The 26,397-nt window shown below is 39.8% G+C and overlaps 2 protein-coding genes across 8 annotated transcripts in view; one reads left to right on the forward strand and one right to left on the reverse strand.

Moving 5' to 3' along the window:
- Nucleotides 1-15,419, forward strand: part of cntn3a.1 (contactin 3a, tandem duplicate 1) — a 104,446-nt gene extending 89,027 nt beyond the window's left edge. For 3 of the 4 annotated variants that reach the window (XM_035740685.2, XM_035740682.2, XM_035740683.2), the window contains 10 exons: nucleotides 5,121-5,238; nucleotides 5,579-5,737; nucleotides 5,929-6,078; nucleotides 6,420-6,490; nucleotides 6,861-7,095; nucleotides 8,675-8,790; nucleotides 10,101-10,287; nucleotides 10,522-10,634; nucleotides 10,898-11,066; nucleotides 12,251-15,419. In XM_035740685.2, coding sequence (XP_035596578.1) covers nucleotides 5,121-5,238; nucleotides 5,579-5,737; nucleotides 5,929-6,078; nucleotides 6,420-6,490; nucleotides 6,861-7,095; nucleotides 8,675-8,790; nucleotides 10,101-10,287; nucleotides 10,522-10,634; nucleotides 10,898-11,066; nucleotides 12,251-12,342 — 1,410 coding nt within the window. In that variant the 3' untranslated portion in view covers nucleotides 12,343-15,419. The remainder of the gene's footprint in view (nucleotides 1-5,120; nucleotides 5,239-5,578; nucleotides 5,738-5,928; nucleotides 6,079-6,419; nucleotides 6,491-6,860; nucleotides 7,096-8,674; nucleotides 8,791-10,100; nucleotides 10,288-10,521; nucleotides 10,635-10,897; nucleotides 11,067-12,250) is intronic. The other variant, XM_035740686.2, reaches the window with a different exon arrangement.
- Nucleotides 15,420-15,829: 410 nt separating this feature from the next.
- Nucleotides 15,830-26,397, reverse strand: part of LOC118361005 (protein 4.1-like) — a 105,532-nt gene continuing 94,964 nt past the window's right edge. For all 4 annotated transcript variants that reach the window (XM_052482728.1, XM_052482726.1, XM_052482725.1 and 1 more), the window contains 5 exons: nucleotides 26,027-26,092; nucleotides 23,676-23,765; nucleotides 23,417-23,497; nucleotides 23,121-23,237; nucleotides 15,830-22,609 (listed from right to left, as the gene is read on the reverse strand). In XM_052482728.1, coding sequence (XP_052338688.1) covers nucleotides 23,121-23,237; nucleotides 23,417-23,497; nucleotides 23,676-23,765; nucleotides 26,027-26,092 — 354 coding nt within the window. In that variant the 3' untranslated portion in view covers nucleotides 15,830-22,609. The remainder of the gene's footprint in view (nucleotides 22,610-23,120; nucleotides 23,238-23,416; nucleotides 23,498-23,675; nucleotides 23,766-26,026; nucleotides 26,093-26,397) is intronic.

Raw genomic sequence — 26,397 nt, forward strand, 5'->3', positions numbered from 1 at the left:
GAATGGACTAGAGGAAGAGTATTGAATGATTTTCATTCATGAATCATATCAAATTTGTTTTTGCAATTAACAAGAGGGGTCTGCCTGTTTGCCTGTTCCGCTTGTTGATAACAACTACTCCTTTGAGAAAACTGCTGCCTAAGGAATTGTCGATTCAATGCTCAGTCAAACATTACATTTGGTCATCTACAGTTGAATGTATTGCTCTTTAATTAGAAAAGCAATTATAATATCTTGGCTGCTTACTACCCACAGTTTGTTCTATATTCCTCCGGCTCATCAGCAATGCCATTAGTTGTGTAATTGTGTTTGCCTCATGGCTTCATTTGAGCGCTTGACTCCCTGCACTAATCACTTGACACAAAGCTGACATGTTGCAGAAAAGTGTGTCTTAAATGCAATGAGTAATATCATAAAGGTTAAATAGTTATGTTCATCAAACATTATATTTGTTGGAGGTACAGTGCCTTCAGAAAGTATTCATACCCCTTGATGTATTCCAAATGTTGTGTTACAGCCTGAATTACAAAAGGATTAAAAATATTTTTTTCTCACCCATCTACACACAATAACATTGAAAACACGTGTTGGAAATGTAAACACAGAAATATCTAATTTACATAAGTCTTCACTCCCATGAGTCAATACTTTGTGGAAACACATTTGGCGGCGATTACATCTGTGAGTCTTTTTTGGGTAACTCTCTAAGAGCTTTGCACACCTGGACTGTACAATATTTGATGGTTGATCGTTGCTTGACAGACATTCTCAAGATTATGCTAATAGATTTTCAAGCCAGTGTAGATTTGGCCTTCTTCTTTTGGCTATTGTGTCAAGACCCGGTTGCATACTCAGGTCTCCGGTGAGAGAAACGGTCACTTAACAAACTGAGCCACTAATAGTCGGCAGAACCCAGAAGATGAGGCAGACACAGCAGTACTTGAGATGGTGTTTTAATTAAATTAAAAGGAAAGTTCTTCAGGCAAAAATATAAATCATAAAGTAAATCCAAGAGAAAAAGGTAATCCTCCAAGTCAAAAGGTAAATCCACAAGGTGGTAGGTACAGCAGAAAAAAAGCCTCAAAAGATAATCAAAAATAAATAAACGAGAACAAAAACAGAGTACCACAAGAGAGTCCAACTGGCGCAACAAATGTTCACATCATCACTGGGGCTGGGTGCTAACCTTCAAACACAGAGCAAAGAACTGAGGAAAACGAAGGGTTTAAATACATTCAAGGGAAACGAGGCACAGGTGCAAATAATAACTGGAAACCAGGGAAAACAAAAGGGTCAAAAAGCACAATGAGGGCATCTAGTGGCCAAAACCAGAACAATCCTGGCCAAATCCTGACATATTGTACGGCTGAAAGGTGAATTTGTGTCTGTTGGAAAGCAGACTGAACCAGGTTTTCCTCTAGGATTTTGCACGTGCTTATAGCTGTATTCCATTTATTTTTATCTTTTAAAAATTCCCTAGTCCTTGCCAATGACAAGTATATCCATAACATGATGCAGCCATCACCATGATTGAGTACTACTCAGTGATGTAATGTGTTGGATTTTTAGCAGTATTATTATTAGTGCCTTGTTGCAAACAGGATGCATGCTTTGGAATACTTTTTTTCTGCACAGGATTCCTTCTTTTCACTCTGTCATTTAGGTTAGTATTGTGGAGTAACTACAACGTTTTCTCATATCACAACCATTAAAGTATTATTTATTTATTTTAAAATAACCATTGGCCTCATGGTGAAATCCCTGAGCAGTTTCCTTCGTCACCGGCAACTGAGTTAGGAAGGACGCCTGTATCTTTGTAGCGACTGGATGTATTGATACACCAACCAAAGCCTAATTAATAACTTCACCATGCTCAAAGGGATGTTCAACCTCCCTGGTCTATGTGGTTGAATCTGTGTTTGAAATTTCCTGCCGACTGAGGGACCTTACAGATAATTTTATGTGTGGGGGTACAGAGATGGGGTAGTCATTCAAAAATCATGTTAACCACTATTATTGTAGATTAAAAAAACATGAGTTGGCGCACACCCAGAATAATAGTTTGTGTGGAGGTGCTGACTAACGGCGAATAAACTATAAACTATCAAAATAAAGAAAGTCGCACTCTCCATGTATAATCTCCCAGCAATTTAATGGGTATTTACCAATGTTTCGGCAGGAAGGCACAGTGATGACGAAACGTTGGTAAATACCCATTCAATTGCTGGGAGATTAAACATGGAGAGTGCGACTTCCTTTATTTTGATAGTTTATAGTTTATTCTCCATTAGTCTCCGTTGATAACCACTATTATTGCACACAGAATGAGTCCATGCAACTTATAATGCAATTTGTTAAGCACATTTCTACTATATATAGGCTTGCCATGACAAGGGAGTTGAATACTTATTGACTCAAGACATTTCAGCTTAACATTTTGTTTTGTAATTTTTTTAATGTTTTACAAACAAAATTACACTTAGACATTATAGGGTATTATGTGTAGATCAGTGACACCAAATCTCAATTTGGTCTGTAACACAACACAATGTGAAAAAAGTAAAGGGATATGAATACTTTCTGAAGGCACTGTATATAGTTAATTTAACCCACGAAAGTGCAAGTGTGTTTTCCAAAACAATACATTTCTCTTAATGCACTATGAAAACTTAAAATACCTGTCACAAAATGTCATATCAAAAAGTATAATTTGTCATCTGGTGAGAATATTTCTATATCAAAATTAACTTACACCGTCACAACTTAAAGTACACTTTACAAAAGCATCTAACGCTATCCAAAAGTATTATTAATCATCAAATTAGGTTCTCACCATTTATTAAATATTGGCTCAACAAATGCTAACTATAACCATTAATAGATACACATTTTCTATGAAAAAGAGTCAACGGTACAAGATGGTATTCAAACATTTTATATAGTCGTGAGCTGCATTCTCTGAATTAGGATCAAATAGTACAGTTTATCTCAATGGTGTTCAAGCATTTTTTGGAACAATGTCGATTTTCAAAACAGTGTTTGTACGACACAGAACTCTGTGGCCTTTTGCAAAACAGCAAATACATGTTTTTATGTACTGTAGTTTCCTTCTAAAACATTCATAAAAACGATAAGATATTGTCAAAAATGCAATTAACTGCAACAAAAGAACACTACTGGGAGAACCTATACGGACACTACGGGTGGACAAATTGATGGCGTATATAGCGCAGCTGAGAGCGGAGTGTACCAAATCACACTGAGCAACTTTCTTTGGCCAAATACCGAATTGACTGTCATGCAGGAATGACTTAATCCCTGCGTCTTCTTTGACAGGTAAGTTAAGTGTCGAGTTTAAGTGGTGAGTTTTTTAAATTGTATATTAAATAGCTAGGTCGTATGGTTTATTTGCTAATATTAATGCATGACAGTCTGTTCTGTCTTTGGCCAAAGAAAGTTGGTCCGTATGATTTGCTTCCCTCGGCTCTATACGTCATTGATTTGTCCACCAGGAGTGTCCGTATATCTTCTCCCAACACGACTGTCTAAAAACAAAAATCCTATTATAGCAATATATTTTCTTTGCAGTCACTAAATCAGGATGGAGGAACACAACTGATATATGAATGTATAGGCCACACCCAAGCAAAGCTCGAATGGATGGTCACAATGTTACGAAATAGGACTTACCTAAAGTTGCATTACAGTAACTCAACTTAATTTTCTGCATATTTGCAATGTTGTAAAAATTCCTAAAATGACAGCCCCAATTACCTAAATATTTCACTATGTTGTACATGAAATAGCACTGATGGAGTGATTAAGATTTTTCATCACTAGTATTAACTGATTGCTGAAAACAGTGAACACAACTCTTCTGAGGAAAGTGTGTTAATATTCTAAGAACACTTAACAGTGAATTTTGTATCCACTGATTGCATTTGTATTCATACTTTTGCAAAAGGGCATCTAAGATATGCAATCCAGATACAAAGGCAAAAGAAATATGTAAAACATGATGAGGCCTCTGAAAAGCAACATAGAATAGAGTAATATTGAAAGTAATTCCCCCCCAAACATGACTGAAGTACAGTAAACACAATAACTGTAAAAAAGTAAGGACTGTTCAATTAAATTTCCTTTTTATATAAGGCCATATGTTTTTATATACTGTGCAACACATTAAATATTTTCCCTATAAAACAGCTGCCAATATAAAAAAATATCAATGTCATCTACTTTGTAACCCATGGAAAACCAAACAATTGACAGGTGAACTATTTAATGTGTATTTATGGACTCATTAGGAGGTTAACAATTATGCAAAGGGTTTTACATGTTGGTGGTAAAGATATACATTATGGAAGTAATTGTTATTGGCTGTGAAACAATTATTTAGTTTTGATTGACATACTTTACACAATAGATGTTTGTGTCCTACGTAGAGAGTTGTCTACTGTTTTGTAAAAAGTGTTTTGTGATAGAGAGTGTATACTGTTATGCAAAAAAAGTGTTTATCATTATTGTTTTGGCCATGTGGATCCCAGTTTCGCTCACATGGAGCCCAGTTTCCTTACAATGTTCAAGCTAAAACTCCAAGTGCCGCCCACCACATGAGTTACTTACAACTACATTGTAACTTGGGTATTTTGAGGCCCAATAACAAGAAACCATCAGAGTATAGTGAGTGTGAGCTAATGCTCGGCAAAAATGATCTCCTCACAAATGTTGGTCTTCTACGGTCTGAAAGCATTGGTCGTCTTGACCTCAATCTTATCTATGTGACAAAAGTCATACTAACAAGTACAGTAGAGCAGCTTCAAAGGTCAGCATGTATTATAGCTGACAATTAGAAACAGAAAGGAGTAAAAGGAATGGGACTGAAAATAGCCTTTTCATTCTCTCAGATAGAAACTGTCATCATTAAACGGTCTGAAATATTCAGCCGTTTCTACTGAAGGTCTTTGACTTTTATCATGACTTTCACCTCATATATTGAACACAACCAATCAAGTGTACTCTCATCCTGCTCGTATTTGAAGAAGGGCCTTTTATTTGATATCTTTTCTAGAATTTTAACATTTTCCTTACTGCTCTGGTTTGACATTCCTTATGGACAGCGCTCAGCAGGTGACATCATGATCCGTAACATTCAGCTGAGGCATGCTGGGAAGTATACCTGTGCTGTCCAGACCAAGGTGGACAGTGTTTCCATCGCCACCGATGTGGTAGTTAGAGGTATGGCTATGCTGGAGCACCAGTAGCAGAAAATGTCACATTGATCTGTTGTAGGATCCAGTAAAAAAAACAAAAAAACAATTTGAATTGTGAAATCCCACTTTTGCCACTAATGTAGCAAATGGAAGGTTTAGAATTAAACCTGGAACCTTGAGTTCTCCTACTCTCCAATATTCAGCCCATAATGTTTAGACCTCTTCGTAAGCTTGTTTTTGAATCATGACTGCTACAGTACATTTTAATTAATAAATATATTATTAAAATGTATGTGTAGAATACACTGTACTTTATATCTCATGTTGATCAACTAAGATGATGCTGTGATCACAATTCTTTCCAGGTGCTCCAGGTCCACCTGTGGAATTCCAGGTGACAGAGATGACAGACAGCACAGCGTCTCTCTCCTGGGGACCGGGTCCTGACAACCACAGCCCAGTCTTCACCCACAACATCCAGGCCCGCACAACTTTTTCACTGGGCTGGCAGGGAGTCATCACAGGTGTGTGTGTGTGTGCACGTGCATCTTTATCTATCACACACACTGTATATTAAATTGAATATTGCAGTCACAACATAATCAAGGTTCAAGGTACATCATCACAATTAGCACACAAAGTTATAGACTGTATTTATATAGCACTAGAAGATCCTGCAACATGCTAATTAAAGGCTATTTGTTGTCTGGGTTAGTTCCTGAACTTCTTGGGGGCAAACAGCTGACAGCCACTGTCATTGACCTCAGTCCGTGGGTGGAGTATGAGTTCAGAGTGCTGGCAACCAACGCCATCGGAACAGGAGAGCCCAGCAAACCTTCCAAAAAATCCCGGACCAAAGACATGCGTATGTACTGTATCTGCCCCACATAGCTTCCAACACAACGATGAATTCTGAATACTGTAATATAATATGTGCAATTTTACCCAATGAATTGTTTGTTTACATTCAAGTTGTGTGATGCAATATTGTTAATGCATTATTATAGGAAAGTGCAAGAGGTACAGTACAAGCCTATTTCCACTGGGATGTTGATGATTGATGATGAGGAGGATCTTTTGTTTAAAAACTGCACGGTGACCCCAACAATTAACAGCAATAATTGACAGATGTTTTTCCATGATAATAGTAGGAGGCATGCAGACATTGAAGTTTCTCTATGAAAACAAACACCCTTGATCTTGCAGCTCCCAAGATAACGCCATCCAGAGTGAACGGAGGTGGTGGTGGTCGCTCGGAGCTTGTCATCACTTGGGAGGTAAAGTGAACACTACTAATAAAGATGATCAGCTTGATTGGTAAAGTCATACAGATTCAGCAAAGTGCACCAAATGATATGTTGAAATCAATTATGAATCGAACATAACCCATTCTCTGACTGCAAGTATGTTTCAGAGCATGCAGGTTGTGCCAATAGGTATTTTTACACTACTGGGCCCAACCAAGCTGTATTGAGCTGGCCTGGTTACGCATTCACCAAAGTTGCTAGAACCACGCTGAAGAGGACAATGTGAAAATGTTTTATACGAACCAGAAAAGTAGTTCCGGTCGGCATGGCAGTATTAGAAGGTAGATGTGCATTATGTGAATGCACCGATGTACATTTGTGTTTTCACCTCTTTCTGCAGCCTGTCCCTGAAGAGCTACAGAGTGGCCCAGGATTTGGCTATGTGGTAGCTTTCCGACCTCAGGGGGCTCAAGGCTGGATGCAGGCAGCAGTCACCTCCCCCGACGCCTCCAGATACATCTTCAAGAACGAGAGCATCGCTCCCTTCTCTCCGTTTCATGTGAAAGTGGGCGTGTACAATAACAAAGGGGAGGGCCCCTTTGGGCCGGTGGCCACCATCTACTCTGCAGAGGAAGGTACAGTACACTGCCAGACACTGTTATTTATTTAGGGAATGAATAACGTGAAAATGATATTTTTTTTCTAACGTTATTGAGATGTTCTATATAACTCTAGAATTCTGAAATCCATCAATACCTCTACAGGGTTCAACACTGTAGAGTATTTTTTGCAAAGTTTAAGTGATGCCAGACCCAGCTGAGTACACAACATACCTATTCCATCATTCCTTTTCATTTCAGATGCTATATGTATAGTGAGTATAATAACTCTACACCTTCCTTGGATTTCTTCACATTTTAATGTGTTACAAAGTGAGGTTAACATTGATTTAGTTGTACTTTTCTTGTCAGCGATCTAGCAAAATACTCTAATGTCAAAGTGGAATACAAATTTGAATTATTTTTTAAGATGAATGAAAATGAAACACTAATATACCTGTAACTCGGCCACTCAGGAACATTCACTTCTTGGTAAGCAACTCCAGTGTAGATTTAGCTGTGTTATTGTCCTGCTGAAAGGTGAATTCCTCTCCCGGTGAAGCAGACTGAAGCAGGTTATCCTCTAGGATTTTTAAATGTATTTTCATTTAGCCTGTCCCGTTTCTTTTCATCCTGAAAAAGTCTACAGTCTTTGCCGATGTCAAACATACCTATACCATGATGCAGCCACAACCATGTTTGAAAATAAGGAGGCAGTTACTCAGTGATGTGTTGTTGGATTTGCCCCAAACATACGATTTTGCATTTAGGCCAAAAAGTGTATTCCTTTACCTTGTTTTTCATTACTTCAGTGCCTTGTTGCATGTTTTGGAATATTTTTTTTATTCTGTATATTTGTATTATTGTTTTCCCTCTGTCATTTAGGCCATTATTGTGGAGTCACTACAATGTTTTTGATCCATCCTCAGTTTTCTCCTATCACATCCATTAAACTCTGTAACTGTTTTAAAATCACAAATGGCCTCATGGTAACATCCCTAAGCAGTTTCCTTCCTGTCCTGCAGCTCAGTTCAGAAGGACGACTGCATCTTTGATGTGTCTGGGTGGTTTAATACATCATCCACAGCATAATTAGAAACTTGAGCATACGTAAAGATATATTTGATGTGTAATTTGTTATTGTTAACCATCTACCAATCAGTGCCCTTCTTTGTGAGGCCTTTGAAAAGCTCTCTGATCTTTATAGTTGAATCTGTGCTTGAAATTCAATGCTTGACTGAAGGACCTTACAGATGATGTATGTATGGGGGACAGAGGAAAGGGTAGTCATTAAAAAATCATGTCACCCCTATTATTTCACACAGATGGAGTCCATATAACTTATTATGTGATATGTTTAGCCAAATTTGACTTCTGAACTCATTTAGGCTTGCCTCAACAGAAAAATGAATACTTATTGAACAACTATAAAAAAAAAAATGTTTTTAAATGTGGCAAATTTTTCCTTCACTTTGACATTATGAAGTGTTTTGTGTAGATCAATGACAAAATATATATTTTTTTAAAGTCAAAGGGGATGTAGACTTTCTATAGGCACTTTATTTCTTATTGTCCGCTATCAGTAGTTACACATTCACTGTGTGTGTGACCCTAGAGCCCAGCAGAGCCCCGGGTAGGGTGCGGGCCAGGAGTGTGTCGGCATCGGAGGTAGAGGCCACCTGGAAGGCCCTGCCCTGGAGCAACAATAGGAGACGCATCCTGGGCTACGAGGTCAGAGCCCAAACACACTGGACATCATAGACATAAAATGGATAGATCTGACACTGCTTCAGTATTTCTCTTCGTACATGATCAATGGACTATCCAGTATTATCCCTCATTGAATTGTTACATTTATGTAAATTAAATCAACACCCTATCCTGTCTGAACAACTATCAGTTAGCGTACAGCCACACTGAGACGCATGAACATGGATGAAATCGTATATGATTGTTCGTTTTTGTCCGTCATTAGTACTCGAGTCAACTGTTTTCAGACGAGTTTTATCCGTCAAAAGTTTTTGTTTTTTATTTTTATCAAATGTTTTTCTATTTGGCATTTTGAATGATTATACAGATAATACAGACCGAACAGGTAGAGGGCAAAACATAAACGGATCCCCTACCAGATCAAACCTACTTCAACCCCCCCCATGCTCCAACAGGACAAAAAAAGGATCCCGTACCAAATCTAACCCACAGCTTGCATGATATAGAATTTGACCAAATAACAAACAAAACAAAAATATAATCAAACAAAAAAGTAAAGAAGAGTAAAAATAGGGATACAAATTCTAATTTGGGTTGGTTTATGTAGTTATGAAATTATCTGGGCCCATGTCTTCTACAAAGGATAGGAAAGGTTTGCTAGATATTATAAATGTAATTGCAGATCCCCTAACGGAGTAGCACATTTTCCCTAGCTTGAGATGTTGCGTAACTTCCTTTATCCAATGGCTTAAAGTAGAAGGAAACTGATCTTTCCACTTCAATAGTAGAAGACGTCTAGCTAGAAGAGTGGTAAAGGCCAGCATGTTGCCCATAGCATCAGAGGGGCCTCCTGTGGTGCCACTCCGAATAATGAAATAAAGGCAGAAGTTTTTGTAGGTCTCTCCAGTATCTTTGAAAAATAACAGAAAATTGACATCCAGAAATCTGTCAATCTGTCAAACGCCTTTGTGCGTTTTTTGTTGTTGTCAGACAATCAGCTCTGTTGTCATTCGTCGGGCAACGGATGATTCCCATTGAAAAAGTATTGGCTCACTCCGAAATATTCTAACACAAAATCATAATGTGACCACGGCCTTAGACAAGCATATGAATACTCTGACGTGACAAACTATCCAGCCTACTCTTAACTTCTACCCGGTACAGCCCGAGGAAGATGGGTTCTTCTCTAGGGTTCATCCTACTGGGGAGTTTGTGGCCAGTGTGGCTGTGCTTTAAAAATACAGTTGATTGATTTAATTGATGAGGAAAAAATGTTTAAACATATCAGGGATGCTGACCTGTAGTGTTGACCGGTGTGTTTTGAACTGTAGCTGAGGTACTGGGGGGAGCGGGAGAGACAGGAGACAGCCAGTGTGATCAGGACCACGGGTAACCGGACGTCTGTGGTGATCAGAGGCCTGGAGGGCAGCAGAACCTACTTTATCTCCCTCCGAGCGTACAACAGTGCTGGGGTGGGCCCTCACTGTGCCACAGTCAATGTCACCACCAAGAAACCCCGTAAGTACAAAACCTACATTCAAGGATACCTGCCTGCATCCACTCCATAGAGCCTCACCCCCCTCACTTGAAAAAATAAATATTGACCCTGACTCGCTGTGTTTGAATACTCTTTGGACTGGAGACATTTTATTTGGATAGCCCATCTATAAATACCCAACAAACTATCAATAGACCATCAGCATCTACAGATGGACTATCCAAATGAAGGGTTCACGTTTTATTTTCTTCCAGCCCCAAGCCAGGCACCGGTGAAGATCATATGGAACACCTCAAACTCGAAGGTCATCCTCAAATGGGATCATGTTAGAGCTCTGGAGAACGAGTCCGAGGTCACTGGTTACAAAGTACGGGAGTAAACCCGTATTTCAACTTTTTTTCTTATTATTTATTAAATGATCCAGTATGTGCTAGGGTTATTCACCTATGTTGTTCAGCACTTGAATGACTGAACAGACTGATTCTTATAAGCAAAGTATATAATAAGCATAGCAGTGTTTCTGATCACGACAAGGTTGATTCTCGTAGTGATTCTTATACAGTATGTGCACTCTAGGCTATGTTGTGCAGATCCACACTGTGTATGATTTGTGTTGTCACATCTCTCCAGGTGATGTACACACAGGACAGACACAGTCGTCCCAACGTGGTCGAAACCAACACCACGTCTCTGGAGCTGGCGCTACCGGTCAACGAGGACTATGTCATCCAGATCAAACCCTTCAGCGAGGGAGGAGAGGGGAGTAGCAGCAGACAAATCACTATTCCCAGGATAGCAGGTGGGACATTTTGCCTGACACGGTCAGAGCATTGGGCCAGTAACTGAAAGATTGCTAGTTCAAATCCCCATGCTGACAAGTTGAAAAATCTGCAGATGTGCTCTTGAGCAAAGCACTTAACCCCAATTGATCTAGAGTCGTCGTTGATAATGTCTGACCCTGGCCGTGTCCCCACTCTCTGAGGGTGTCTCACGGGGAGTTGGGATATGCAAAAACCACATTTCCAATTCATACTATGTGTATCAATACACACTTGTACATGTGTGAAATAGGACAAATAAGCACCCACCAAATTATACAATTATTATGAGGGCCAACTGATTTAACTTTTTGCATGAGATCATGTAATAATTTGAATTGAAATGACTGAAATAACATTAGGGACAGAACAGAATTGATATTTTTTTAACACAAGAGCAACATCATATCATTCATTACACATGTACATCTTTAATTGGATTCAATGCAAACAAGTCCAGTATAATGGGCCCTTCTGTCTAACCATTATGATCCAAAATACAGTATAGCGGCGCCACCTCCAGATACATTTGAGCAATAACAACATGGTGGAAAACATTATTGCAGACGAGATGTGACAACCTCACTCATCATGACAACCTATCACTCATTATGTGTTTGAGGGTATTCTTAATTCAGTGCAGGGTTGAGGTCAATCCCACGTCAGTCAGTTCAGAAAGTAAACTGAAATTCAAATTCACATTTTCCAAAATGCATCTCTACGAGAAATTACATTACCTCACGGGACAAAGTGTTAATAACAGACCTTATTTTTCCCAGTTAGTCATTAATATCTGTGTAATTATAATCTCGTTTTAAGGTAATACGCCAAATATGTAATAGAGGGCTAACAATTCATATGGTAACAGGGATCTGTTTTTCCAAACTCCTCTAACCTTAAACCCTTTAATTCCAGCACTAGTTACATATTGCTTTCATGGTGCGTAACCGTAAATTGTTACCATACTATTACCATGTTAATACCACTTTCTCCCGTGCTGTAATGCAAAGTGCTAGAGACATTTGGGGAATTGGAATTTCAGTTTACCTCCTGAATTGAAATGGAATTTACCCCAACCCTTATTCAGTGTCTAGAATAAATTGAACTGCATTCTGAACAGCATATACTGTAAGAAACTCGTTAGATTTGACTGGTTTTATTGCAGGTTCAATGGCCATTGGTGCAGCCCCGGAGTTATCAGCGGTATCCATGGTCAATATGCTTGCACTCTATTTCACAGCCAGGACGTTCCTATGACAAACAGCTCCTGGACCACACTGCTTTCCATGAGGACACTGGACAAAGAGGCCATGTATCTTCTTCCTCTAACAGATACCCCCTTTGTTGACAATATATTTCCCTCAAGCCTTTCATGGGAGATATTGAAAGTCCAGCTTGGAAACTGTTACATAAGCAGTGTTGATAAACGCTGAAATTACGTTGTTGCCGCTTTCTGTCTTTTTAAAATGTTTTCCGTAAATGGATAATCTCAAAAGCGTTTCTTTATGAAGACGAGGAGATACGATGCACAAGAAGCTGTGTACGTTTCAGGAACCCCTGTGAGAGCTTGGGTCCCCAAAAAAAAAGGAGACTGCTACTTTCTAACATAATTTGGATAAGGGTACAACTGGCGAGTTAAGATGCCGCTGACCCTGGACAGTGTGAAGGGAATTAACTCACACACATGAAATGAGGCTACGTTCAAGAGACCCATACCTGCAGTGATGATTGTCATTCCCTGAATCCTCAAAGACTGTATCTAGGACACCTACTGTACTGAAAAGATTAAGAAGAGAACCTTGTTTCACTGGTGACCGCTGCAACTACCAGGGTGTCTTGACAAACCTCGTTATGTCATGGCCTGGTTCGGGACCTATGTTCCTTTTCCTGGAAACTGCACTTACTCTTACATAAAATAAAATATAATATTATGTGCCATTTAGCAGACGCTTTAGTCCAAAGCGATTTATAGTCATGCGTGTGTACATTTTACGGATGGATGGTCCCAGGTATCAAACCCACAATCCTGCCGTTGCAAGCGCAATGCTCTACCAACTGAGCGACAGAGGACCTCATATACAGTGCCTTGCGAAAGTATTCGGCCCCCTTGAACTTTGCGATCTTTTGCCACATTTCAGGCTTCAAACATAAAGATATAAAACTGTATTTTTTTGTGAAGAATCAACAACAAGTGGGACACAATCGTGAAGTGGAACGACATTTATTGGATATTTCAAACTTTTTTAACAAATCAAAAACTGAAAAATTGGGCGTGCAAAACTATTCAGCCCCTTTACTTTCAGTGCAGCAAACTCTCTCCAGAAGTTCAGTGAGGATCTCTGAATGATCCAATGTTGACCTAAATGACTAATGATGATAAATACAATCCACCTGTGTGTAATCAAGTCTCCGTATAAATGCACCTGCACTGTGATAGTCTCAGAGGTCCGTTAAAATGGCAGAGACCATCATGAAGAACAAGGAACACACCAGGCAGGTCCGAGATACTGTTGTGAAGAAGTTTAAAGCCGGATTTGGATACAAAAAGATTTCCCAAGCTTTAAACATCCCAAGGAGCACTGTGCAAGCGATAATATTGAAATGGAAGGAGTATCAGACCACTGCAAATCTACCGAGACCTGGCCGTCCCTCTAAACTTTCAGCTCATACAAGGAGAAGACTGATCAGAGATGCAGCCAAGAGGATGATCACTCTGGATGAACTGCAGAGATCTACAGCTGAGGTGGGAGACTCTGTCCATAGGACAACAATCAGTCGTATATTGCACAAATCTGGCCTTTATGGAAGAGTGGCAAGAAGAAAGCCATTTCTTAAAGATATCCATAAAAAGTGTCATTTAAAGTTTGCCACAAGCCACCTGGGAGACACACCAAACATATGGAACAAGGTGCTCTAGTCAGATGAAACCAAAATTGAAATTTTTGGCAACAATGCAAAACGTTATGTTTGGCGTAAAAGCAACACAGCTCATCACCCTGAACACATCATCCCCACTGTCAAACATGGTGGTGGCTGCATCATGGTTTGGGCCTGCTTTTCTTCAGCAGGGACAGGGAAGATGGTTAAAATTGATGGGAAGATGGATGGAGCCAAATACAGGACTATTCTGGAAGAAAACCTGATGGAGTCTGCAAACGACCTGAGACTGGGACGGAGATTTGTCTTCCAACAAGACAATGATCCAAAACATAAAGCAAAATCTACAATGGAATGGTTCAAAAATAAACATATCTTGGTGTTAGAATGGCCAAGTCAAATCCAGACCTGAATCCAATTGAGAATCTGTGGAAAGAACTGAAAACTGCTGTTCACAAATGCTCTCCATCCAACCTCACTGAGCTCGAGCTGTTTTGCAAGGAGGAATGGGGAAAACATTTCAGTCTCTCGATGTGCAAAACTGATAGATATACCCCAAGCGACTTACAGCTGTAATCGCAGCAAAAGGTGGCGCTACAACGTTTTAACTTAAGGGGGCTGAATAATTTTGCACACCCAATTTTTCAGTTTTTGATTTGTTGAAAAAGTTTGAAATATCCAATAAATGTCGTTCCACTTCATGATTGTGTCCCACTTGTTGTTGATTCTTCACAAAAAAATACAGTTTTATATCTTTATGTTTGAAGCCTGAAATGTGGCAAAAGGTCGCAAAGTTCAAGGGGGCGGAATACTTTCGCAAGGCACTGTATCGTTATATATGGACTGTTATATACAGTATAAATTATAACATTTTGAGCCAACATGGTTCCCATCCACCCAGCCTCATAATACTGGCAGCTGCAGTACAGTCAGCACCAAAATGGCTTCTGGTAGGAACTACAGTGTGGTGGAAAGCCGATAGATGGATGTCTTTTCTCTCCTCACCTTTCCCTTCATTACAAGTGCATAAATAGCCACGCTAAGCTGTGTGAGCCAATTTCTTGTACACTGTATGTATGAAATCCTCAGGTCCCAAAATGAGCCTTATGTCTATTATTGTTGTTTTTATTGTTATTATTATTACCGTGTTACTATTATTTATTATTCACATGTGTGTATCCAGATATTGTTTTAGAAATGATCCCAATTTTATTAAATGAGAACATGGTTCCTTTGGACAATTTTATGTTTTATGTTTGATCATTAGTGCTCAGATATGCCTTTTTTCTTATGTCTTTCATGATTTGCATTGTAAAAGAAGTGGCAGTGTTTATTGAGTTTTTCAAACATTGTGCATATTCCTACAGTCAACTGCTGTTTGGCATGAAAGTGGTCAATGTAAGTGGCTTGGAATATTTTAATGGATCAACCTGCTTTTAATAAACATAATGACATTTTGTTTGCTTCTTTTCTGAGGGGAAATGTGATCCGATCTAATGTATTATTATTTAACATAGCAATAGTGAGAATACAGATGGACAAGTTCAAACAATGTGTTCGAATGTTGGATGTATGGCACTGTATAGGCCTACCATTTTGAAAAGTTAAATACAATACTCTTCAGAAGATATATGTTTGCTATATATTTGCCATGAAAAGACAAGTCTTGGCATTAGGGAAGTTATGTGAAATACAGTGCCACATTGTATAAATATGACGTTGAAGACAAGATGTAAATAATCAAACAAACAGTATACAAATTATCCTGATATCATATGGTGGAATACGGATGCCACAACTCGGAAAAACATCCACAAGAAAAATGGTGATTCATGGACAGAGAACAGAGGATCTCACTCTCGTCGTGCTCTTTTCATTTAGTTTATTAATGTATGGAATGCAAGTTCACTGTACAGCAAAGACACAGCACCAAGCAATGGGGAGCAGCACAGAGCAAACATGATGTGAACTGAGTAGAGGAGGGCTATACAGATATTGGTGAGCTGAGGGGTCTGGGAGGGTTCTGGGGTCAGCCAGAAGTCATCCAATCAGGGTTCGGCACAGGACGATGGTCTCGCCAACGCCTCTGATTAATCATGGCTGGTTTGATTACTTGTCCAAGTTGCCAGGTTACTTCAACATATAGGATGAAGTTGCCCTTAGATACTGATCTAAGGTCATGATTAAGGTTAGGCCTTGGGTAGGGTAAACTGATGCTAGATGCACCCAATGCAGACTGCCCGGCAAGCTATCTAGAGCTCATTGAAACTCTCTAGTGTACAGTAGTAACATTGCCACTTATCTGAAACCAATTTAATCCTCAGAATACTGTACAAAGGAATGAATGGCTGTTGACATTGGTTTCGCCACTCCTAACCCCCACATTGATTTTGCCACTGTGATTTGTAAAAGATATCGAACATAAATGCAAAAACTTGGCTGTCTAATGAGATTCAACAGTTACACACCATACACCTGGTAACAGTTGAGTTATGTGTCCCAAAGCCAACTTTAACTTGTCATAATCCTAATATGGCACCTTCAGCTCAACCTATGATTTTTCGTCTAAATGCATTAACTCGGAGTAGCTTTGAGGGTTGTAAGAGGGTACCTGACAAGTAATACTCTGACAGGATATATACATTAGTCTTACCATATCACGTTTGTGACATTTTTGTTGGCTTTCTGGCACATAGTTCATCTAAAGTATATCCTCGATTACAAAACTGTTGGAAGTAGTTCCTTCATACAAATACAGAAGTGTCACTACTACCAAACATTATCACAGCACACTTTTCATACAGTAGGAAACATAGGCCATGGTATCCCTCACACACTCAAAATATAACCAGACCAAAACACACTAAAAGCAAATGAGGGATTGAGATACCAGGTATCACTGGAACACTTTGCTTGAAGGAGGATAAATAAGGGCTTCTATTTATAATGCCATATAGCCACTGCAAGAGGCCTGGTAAATGTCCATATAAAACTTGAATCCATGTAACACACAGTAAAGTCATCCCTGAAAATGGCATAAACGCCACCAGGATAGAAATCATTAGCAATTACTAATGTCATGATAGTTGTTGTTAAATGTATGTAGATGGATGGAGAATCTTATGTATGCCCCTTCAAGTGCAGTGATAGCACGTTACAGCATTCCTATTATTTACTGGAGTCAACCAAATGAGAACATGTTGTGGGACCTCGGGATTGGCAAACCCTCTGTTATCATGACTGAATTTGTTGAGTTATCTTTTTCCCCCCATTCTGAATTGAAAACACTGTATGCAAATAATACCTTCCATTTCCTTTTTCCTGTTACAGAGTTTCATTTCCTGTAGATGGAGTCTACAGTTAGAACGGACATAATGCAGACTTTTTCATTTCACTGACATCTAGGCCGGGATTCAATCTGAGGCGCATTGTGGAACTCATGACATTTCAAGGTCATTTCCAATTGAGCAGACATTTTCAGCAGCTACAGTCAATGAGGTCTCCTCGGGAACGTTGCCTTTAAAGATCGAATACACAATAGGGGGAAACAGCGCCACTGCCCGCCCCACGGCTATTGTTTTTGTTTTGTCGACGAAGCAGAGGTGGGGAGCACTGGGGGAGCGTCATGCATCAAGAAAAACAAATGCAGTACATATAGTATGCCACTGTTCTATCGTGTGTGCAATGATGTCATGGGAAAAGTGTCTGTTGTTTGCAGTAACTTATTTGGTGTGGCAGTTTCACCATTAAGAATTGTAGTTTTAATGGGCGCATTGTCAACATCGCTCTAAAACGTGCCTCGGATTGAATCCCAGCCATAACCTATGTTGGACATTTACTGATGTACAGTTGAAGTCGGAAGTTTACATACACCTTAGCCAAATACATTTTAACTCAGTTTTTCACAATTCTTGACATTTAATCCTAGTAAAAATGTTAGGTCAGTTAGGACCACCACTTTATTTTAAGAATGTGAAATGTCAGAATAATAGCATAGAGTGATTTATTTCAGCGTTTTATTTCTTTCATCACATTCCCAGTGTGTCAGAAGTTTACATACATTCAATTAGTATTTGGCAGCATTGCCTTTAAATTGTTTAACTTGGGTGAAAGGTGTCAGGTAGCCTTCCACAAACTTCCCACAATAAGTTGGGTGAATGTTGGCCAATTCCTCCTGACAGAGCTGGTGTAACTGAGTCAGGTTTTGTAGGCCTCCTTGCTCGCACATGCTTTTTCAGTTCTGCCCACAATCTTTTTATGGGATTGAGGTCAGGGCTTTGTGATGGCCACTCCAACACCTTGACTTTGTTGTCCTTAAGCCATTTTGCCACAACTTTGGAAGTATGCTTGGGGTCGTTGTCCATTTGGAAAGTCCAAGCTTTAACTTCCTGACTGATGTCTTGAGATGTTGCTTCAATATATCCACATAATTTCCTTCCTCATGTTGCCATCAATTTTGTGAAGTGCACCAGTCCGTCCTGCAGCAAAGCACCCCTACAACATGATACTACCACCCCCGTGCTTCACGGTTGGGACGGTGTTCTTCATCTTGCCAGCCGCTCCCTTTTTCCTCCAAACATAACGATGGTCATTATGGCCAAACAGTTATATTTTTGTTTCATTAGACCAGAGGACACTTCTCAAAAAGTACGATCTTTGTCCCCATGTGCAGCTGCAAACTGTAGTCTGGCTTTTTTACGGCGGTTTTGGTGCAGTGTCTTCTTCCTTGCTGAGTGGCCTTTCAGGTTATGTCGATATAGGACTCGTTTTACTGTGGATATAGATACTTTTGTACCTGTTTCCTCCAGCATCTTCACAAGGTCCTTTGCTGTTGTTCTGGGGTTGATTTGCACTTTTCGCACCAAAGTACGTTCATCTCTAGGAGACAGAACGCGTCTCCTTCCTGAGCGTTATGAAGGCTGCGTGGTCGCATGGTGTTTATACTTGCATACTATTGTTTGTACAGATGAACGTGGTACCTTCAAGCATTTGGAAATTGCTCCCAAGGATGAACCAGACTTGTGGAGGTCTACAATTTATTTTCTGAGGTCTTGGTTTTCTTTTGATTTCCCCATGATGTCTTGTAAAGAGGCACTGAGTTTGAAGGTAGGCCTTGAAATACATCCACAGGTACACTTCCAATTGACTCAAATGATGTCAATTAACCTACCAGAAGCTTCTAAAGCCATGACATAATTTTCTGTTTAAAGGCACAGTCAACATAGTGTATGTAAACTTCTGACCCACTGGAATTATAAGTGAAATAATCTGTCTGTAAACAATTGTTGTAAAAATGACTTGTGTCATGCACAAAGTAGATGTCCTAACCGACTTGCCAAAACTATAGTTTGTTAACAGGAAATTTGTGGAGTGGTTGAAAAACAACTTTTAATGACTCCTAAGTGTCATTATGTAAACTTCCGACTTCAACTGTAGCTAGCTACTGTGATATTTCATACTGCCTTAAGGTCTCTTCTACTTTGCATAATACTATAACATTGTATCTATACAGTAGGTATTCTAGTGGTTTAATTTAATTTCATAATGAATGTCTTTATCATGCAAACATTATCTAAAATACTCATTTCATTTGAAAGGTAGCTCATTTGGCATACTTAATAAGGTTCTAATGTGAATCTCTTAATATGTCCTACTGTAGATAGCCACAGTATAACAGCAGAAAGTGACTGTATCTCTAACGGTTGGAAGGGGACCTGACCTTGGATCATTTTAGAACAGCAACATGCTCAGAATTTATACTTTCACAATTTTTATAAATACCCAACAGGCACATTCTATTGATCAGAGGTTCATAAGCACTCCATTTATATACATACAAATGTCTACACAGATCAACTTCAATAACAAGTAAACCATCATCATAATACAGTAACGTCAATTGTGTTCTTAAAACAAAAATGCCCAATTGCAAGAGTTCAAGGTAGGGTCTGCCAAGATGTCAGCCAAATGCCCGAATTGTGGGTTAAAGAAAAAGCAAGATATCTTGAGAAAGATTATTTATCCGAGAGAGTTTCAATAGCTCTTCTCCTCTGTTGTATGATGGTGAGGATGCGCCATTGCAGGAAGAAAAGTTAAACTTTGACCTTTCTGTGTTAGCTGTGGTGCCCCTTTCTCTACTCTGGCACATTTGGCATCGTTGAGTTAGTGCCACCAAACCAGCGCCGCGATTTATGGACCTCGCTGGTGCAGAGTAGCCTACTGTTCTCAAATCTCCTGCAATCTGTGTATCCTCTGGCATTCCCATAACCATTCTCACTGTTACAGAAATGGGCCAAAGCACAGTTATGGACTTTGCTGGTTTAGCGAGTATATAAAACTAAGGGAAGGTTTTCCTGTTCATGAAAACCTGCTTTACTGCATGCACGTCAACAGTACTGGACCTACAACTAATGGATACATGTACGTTTTTTTTCTCTTGACAAACTACGTAGATATGTAAGCACACTAGATTTAATCAAGATCCGCATTATAGCGCAATTAAAATCTAAAGGTAATTTACAATTGAGACGACATACTGTTTGCAGCGTTTACAGATAATGTAGTCTCAGCGAATCCGGGAACATTGCCTTTAAATTTCAATTGTGCTTTAGCGTCGATTTTCTGCTGTCCAGATTTAATCTAGGCCTCAGTAGGCATTAGAGTTGGTCTAGAATGGTGGGTGGAATTTACTTAGTAGGACGTTGGACCACATTGTAGTCCTATAGTCTGCCAGATTATCTCATACTAAGTACCTCTGTAATAAAAATGTCCTGCACTTCAAGTGTGGCATTGGTGTGGGTTGTGACGGCAGTGAGACTCTAAAGTGATATGATGGGATGAGCACATCAAAGAGACAACAGCTCCTAAGATTTGGATCCACTTGACATTCAGGCAAAAACCTTCCCATTTAATTTCCTTAGAGGATACTTTGCAGAGGCAAGCTGAGAACAGTTTACTGGTCTAGATAGGATACAGCTTATATCAAATTAATCTCGCACACCAGCTGGCTCTCTCTCTGTCGACGGTCTGGTTTCCGAGCACCTCAGAAAAGGACTTGACTGGAAGCCTATGGCAGGAGCGGAGAAACAACCACTGGTTTTAATTGGCTGATCTCTCATTCCATCACCATTTAGTGCAACCCTTAGAACCTCCCCGTAATTGTGTTGCATTCGGGGGGAGAGTATTGTTTTTGTGTTTGTGTGTAACAAAGCTATGGCTAGCTGTTAGCATGAACGTCGATATGTTCCTACTACCTGGGTTATGGGGAGTTATTTCCATGGTGCACCATAACAAATACTTTCCCCCTCGATTTGGAACCACATCTCATAGTCGTGTGATTTCCTCAGAATTTGAATTGATTATCATGTCACTCAGTAAATCTACACCCCTTCACAGTCCCACACTGTTGCCAGGCTCTATGTTCCAGAAATTCGCACCTGGGGACAAGTTTTATTATGTGCATTTTAGCTAACCCTAACCCTTAACCTAACCTTATCCTAATTCTCCTAACCTGCTACATGAATTATCCTAACCTATCTAGTCAAAACCCAGTTGTTTGGCTTGAGTGTTGAGACCAGTGCAGACAAGTGTACTAGGTGTAGACAAACTTTCCAGCAGTGAAACAATGAATTCTGGCATTATTTTGTCATTCAACCTGTTATTTCTTAGTACCAAGACTGCCATCATTTATGACATTTCCATATCTAGCCATCCATGTCTGTATTTCACCATGTCTAAATATCAGGCTGTTACCATGGTTACTCCATGGCTATCATTCTGAAAGAAGTCGCTGTAAAAAAAGACGCAATAGTCTCTACCAGACAGAATGTTGAATAAAATTATATTTAAACATACTTTACCGGTTGTCTTTTTGGTGGTTGGAAGTGGAGATAAAATGGCCACAGGAAAGTACTATTTGCCCAACTTTCTGGGGCGCTGGTAGGTATGTGGCTATGTCGGCTTGTAATTCCGGTGAGTATTTTCAATCATGTGATGCATTTCACGTGATGCACAATATGTAAACAAATGTTGTCAACCGAAGCACGTTTCCTCGTAATCAGCTTGAAGTGTTTGCCGTTCGGTCTGTGATTAGGTTCAGACAAATCGTTTAAGTGTTTGTCTCGTGCAAATTGAGTCAGTATTGAAAATACAAACCGGAAATATACAGACCAGCGTACTGAAGGTCGGGTTGATAACGTTCCCCTATGGATATGTTGTATCAGATTACCTCCGACATAGGAAAAATAATAATTGGACAACAGGTAAAGTGAGTTGAAGTGTTTTCAACATTTTGACTTGTAATGTGATTGTTCGGGAATGCTGAGCCAACATGCTAGAGACGAGTATGTAAGTATTTCACTCTCAGATTCTAAGAGGCTATATTTCACCATATCACCGCCAGAGCAAAGGTTCATAAATAAAGGGTTGGATTTAAAGGAGTCCTGTTACTATGGTAGACAACAGGGAAGTATATGGGTTGGCCCAGTGGGCAAGAGTAGTAAGGGTGAAGGATTGAAACGTGTGTGGCTGTGTGTGTCGGAGCCCCACTAGCAGTGGTCAGGGTGGTACAGCAGTGTGGTTGTCTCAGGTAGCTCAGGCACCAACAGGTCTGCTCCTGAGGGGGGCGCTCATGTCCCAGGAATCAGGACTATAGGAGAGATGAGACAGTTCATTGTTTAAAGCAGGGATGGGCAACTTTGATGGGGATGGGGCCACACAAAATCTGAACTCATAATGAGGGGCCGCAGTTGCCCCCCCCCCCGCCCCCCCAGGCTCTAATTCTACCTTGATTACTACAAGCCTAGATACTAACTTACCAATCTAAAACATGTTAGCTGACATGGACTAATTGAGTGACGGCCAGTGACTGACATAACAAGATGAAAACTGTTGATGCACAACAACCACATTTCAAAGTTGCACCTTGTGTATTCTATTATTCTACCTTGCAACAGTAACAGTTGAGACCCCGACTGAGTTCCCTACCCCCCGCGAAATGATCCGAGGGCCTTCAAATGGGGTGGCCGCCAGTTGCCCATCCCTGGTTTAAACTATGACACCAGATGAAAGGAACTACCAACCTTTCATGCAGAGAGGTTATGGAGATTCGATTCACAATAGAAACCTGTCATTGTTTAAAGTTTTGAAGACCCCTGTACCTAAGATGTCCCATGTGGATCCTCAGTGGACGATTCTGTTTCCTTGACAACTACTGCCTTGGTGACCAACATGTCCGGATGCTGTTGCTTGGCTTCCTGTATCGCAATAGCGAGGGCCTGTGAAGGAACAATTGATATGACATTAATGTCAACTGCTTACTATGTAGAGTCTGGTGTATGTCAAGTAATGAATACTCTATGAGCACTTTTAAGACGACACATCCCCTGCTGTATCTATGGCTTATAGGTTACTGCGTTACAGAGGTCATGTTGTCCTTAAGCTGCAGTCTGCTCACCTGCTCCTGGTCAACATCATCATCTCCTGTGATTATGATCCTCTTCTCAATTCTGGTCTCTGAATAGCCCCCTTTCACTGTCTGGAACACACAACACATTTCTTTGGAACATTTGCCAAATTGAACACACCTTTGCTGTTGCTTATACCTCTACAACTAGAGAAAAGGTGTGTGCAATTTGGCAAACATTATAAGATCAATGGAAACCAATAATACTGAAGGTACTGAATACGTCAGACCATTTGACAATTGTTGATACCTTGGTGACATGCGTGGTTGCAGAGGTAACATTCTCAGTAACAATTATTGGAGATCCAGAGGCCTCTCTTCCCAACGTACACATGTGCACCTGTCAGGATGTCAGGACACATGGGGGGAAAAAGCATTAATGACATCATGATCATACATGGACACAGTCAGTTCAAATACATGTGAATTTGAGAACCTGGTATTTAAAATATTTGTTCTTTTATTTGAGTATTTGAATGGTTGTTATAATAATAGTCTGCCAAATCGTGTTTGACAGGATTTTCAAATACTATTTTCAAATACCTGGGTTAAATTGATGGGAGTGTATTTAAATCGTTGTATTTGAGTTTTTCAAGTACTTTTCTAGTGTATTTCCAAATAAATTCCAATATTCATTCCAATATTCATTCCACCACTAGCTTAATACTTACATTGAAAGTATGTGAAAGTAATTGAGATATTTGAAACCCAGGTCTAATGGACACACATGCACACACGCATGCAGATACACACAAACAGACATGCCTATACATTATATAAATTAAATACATACAGTGCATTCGGAAAGTATTCAGACCCCTTAAGTTTTTCCACATTTTGTTATGTTACAACCTTATTCTAAAATTGATTAAATACAACATGTTCCTTATCATTCTACACACAATACCCCATAATGACTTTTGGTTTTTAATATAATGGTTTTTTAGAAAGGTTTGCAAAAACAGAAATACCTTATTTATTTACCTAAGTATTCAGACCCTTTGCTATGAGACTCAAAATTGAGCTCCGGTGCATCCTGTTTCCATTGATCATCCTTGAGATGTTTCTACAACTTGATTGTCCAATCTATTGGTAAATTCAAAAGATTGGACATGATTTGGAAAGGCACACACATGTCTATATAAAGGTCCCACAGTTGACAGTGCATGTCAGAGCAAAAACCAAGACATGAGGTCGAAGGAATTGTCTAGAGAGCTCCGAAACAGGATTGTGTTGATGCACAAACCTGGGGAAGGGTACCAAAAATGTCTGCAGCACTGAAGGTGTCCAAGAACACAGTGGCCTCCTTCATTCTTAAATGGAAGACGTTTGGACCACCAAGACTCTTCCTAGAGCTGGCCGCCCAGACAAACTGAGCAATCAGGGGAGAAGGGCCTTGGTCAGGGAGGTGACCGAGAACCCAGTGGTCACTCTGATAGAGCTCCAGAGTTCCTCTGTTGAAATGTGAGAACCTTACAGAAAGACAACCATCTCTGCAGCACTCTACCAATCAGGCCTTTTATAGTATAGTGGACAGATGAAAGCCACTCCTCAGTTAAAGGCACATGACAGCCCATTAAAAGTTTGCCAGAAGGCACCAAAAGAACTCTCACACCATGAGAAACAAGATTCTCTGGTCTGATAAAACCAAGATTTAACTTTTTGGGCTGAATGCCAAGCATCACGTCTGGAGGAAACCTGGCACCATCCCTACGGTGAAGAATAGTGGTGGCAGCATCATGCTGTGGGGATGTTTTTCAGCGGCAGGAACTGGGAGACTTGTCAGGATCAAGGGAAAGATGAACGGAGCAAAGTACAGAGAGATCCTAGATGAAAATCTGCTCCAGAGTGCTCAGTACCTCAGATTGGGGCAAAGGTTCACCTTCCAACAGGATTACGACCTTAAGCTCACAGCCAAGACAATGCAGGAGGGATTCGGGACAGGTCTCTGAATGTCCTTGAGTGGCCCAGCCAGAGCCCGGACTTGAACCCCATCAATCTTCTCTGGAGAGACCTGAAAATAGCTGTGCAGCGATGCTCCCCATCCAACCTGACAGAGCTTGAGAGAATCTGCAGAGAAGAATGGGAGAAACTCGCCAAATACAGGTGTGCCAAGCTTGTAGCGTCATACAGAGGAAGACTCAAGGCTGTAATCGATGCCAAATGTGTTTCAACAAAGTACTGAGTAAAGGGTCTGAATACTTATGTAAATGTGATATTTCATTTTTATTTATTTCATTTTTATTTTATACATCTGCACAAATGTATCAATCTGTTTTTGCTTTGTTATTATGGGGATTGTGTGTAGATTGATGAGGGGGGAAACTATTTAATCAATTTTAGAATAAGGCTGTAATGTAACAAAATGTGGAAAAAGTCAAGGGGTCTGAATACTTTCCGAATGCACTGTATATACATATTGAACAGAACAATGCAAACATACTTATACATAGATACACAGTCAAGCATACACATTCAAATGATTTGATTCACTCTAACACATCTAATTCTAACAATCTCATTCAAACACAGAGGGAGAAGTAGATTTACAATCTGTGTGCTGGAGTTAAAATTGGACAGGTCAGGTAATAATGTACTCACAGGGGAAACACCTTCTTTTGTTGAATAAGAAGTCTCGCCTATACTGCTTACAGTCACACCATGATCCTGAAAAAGACAGAAAACCCGATGTGATGCCCGCTCATGGTTTGAATGTCAGACTTTCAAATATGTCTACCGTTCAAAAGTTTGGGGTCACATAGAAATGTCCTTGTTCTTGAAAGAAAATATAATTTTTTGTCCATTAAAATAACATCAAATTGATCAGAAATACAGTGCAGACATCGCTAATGTTGTAAATGACTATTGTAGCTGGAAACAGCAAATTTTTTATGGAATATCTACATAGGCGTACAGAGGCCCATTATCAGCAACCATTACTCCTGTGTTCCAATGGCACGTTATCTTAGCTA

The sequence above is a fragment of the Oncorhynchus keta genome, chromosome 28 (genome assembly GCF_023373465.1).
Source record: "Oncorhynchus keta strain PuntledgeMale-10-30-2019 chromosome 28, Oket_V2, whole genome shotgun sequence".
Classification (NCBI taxonomy): Eukaryota; Metazoa; Chordata; class Actinopteri; order Salmoniformes; family Salmonidae; genus Oncorhynchus; species Oncorhynchus keta.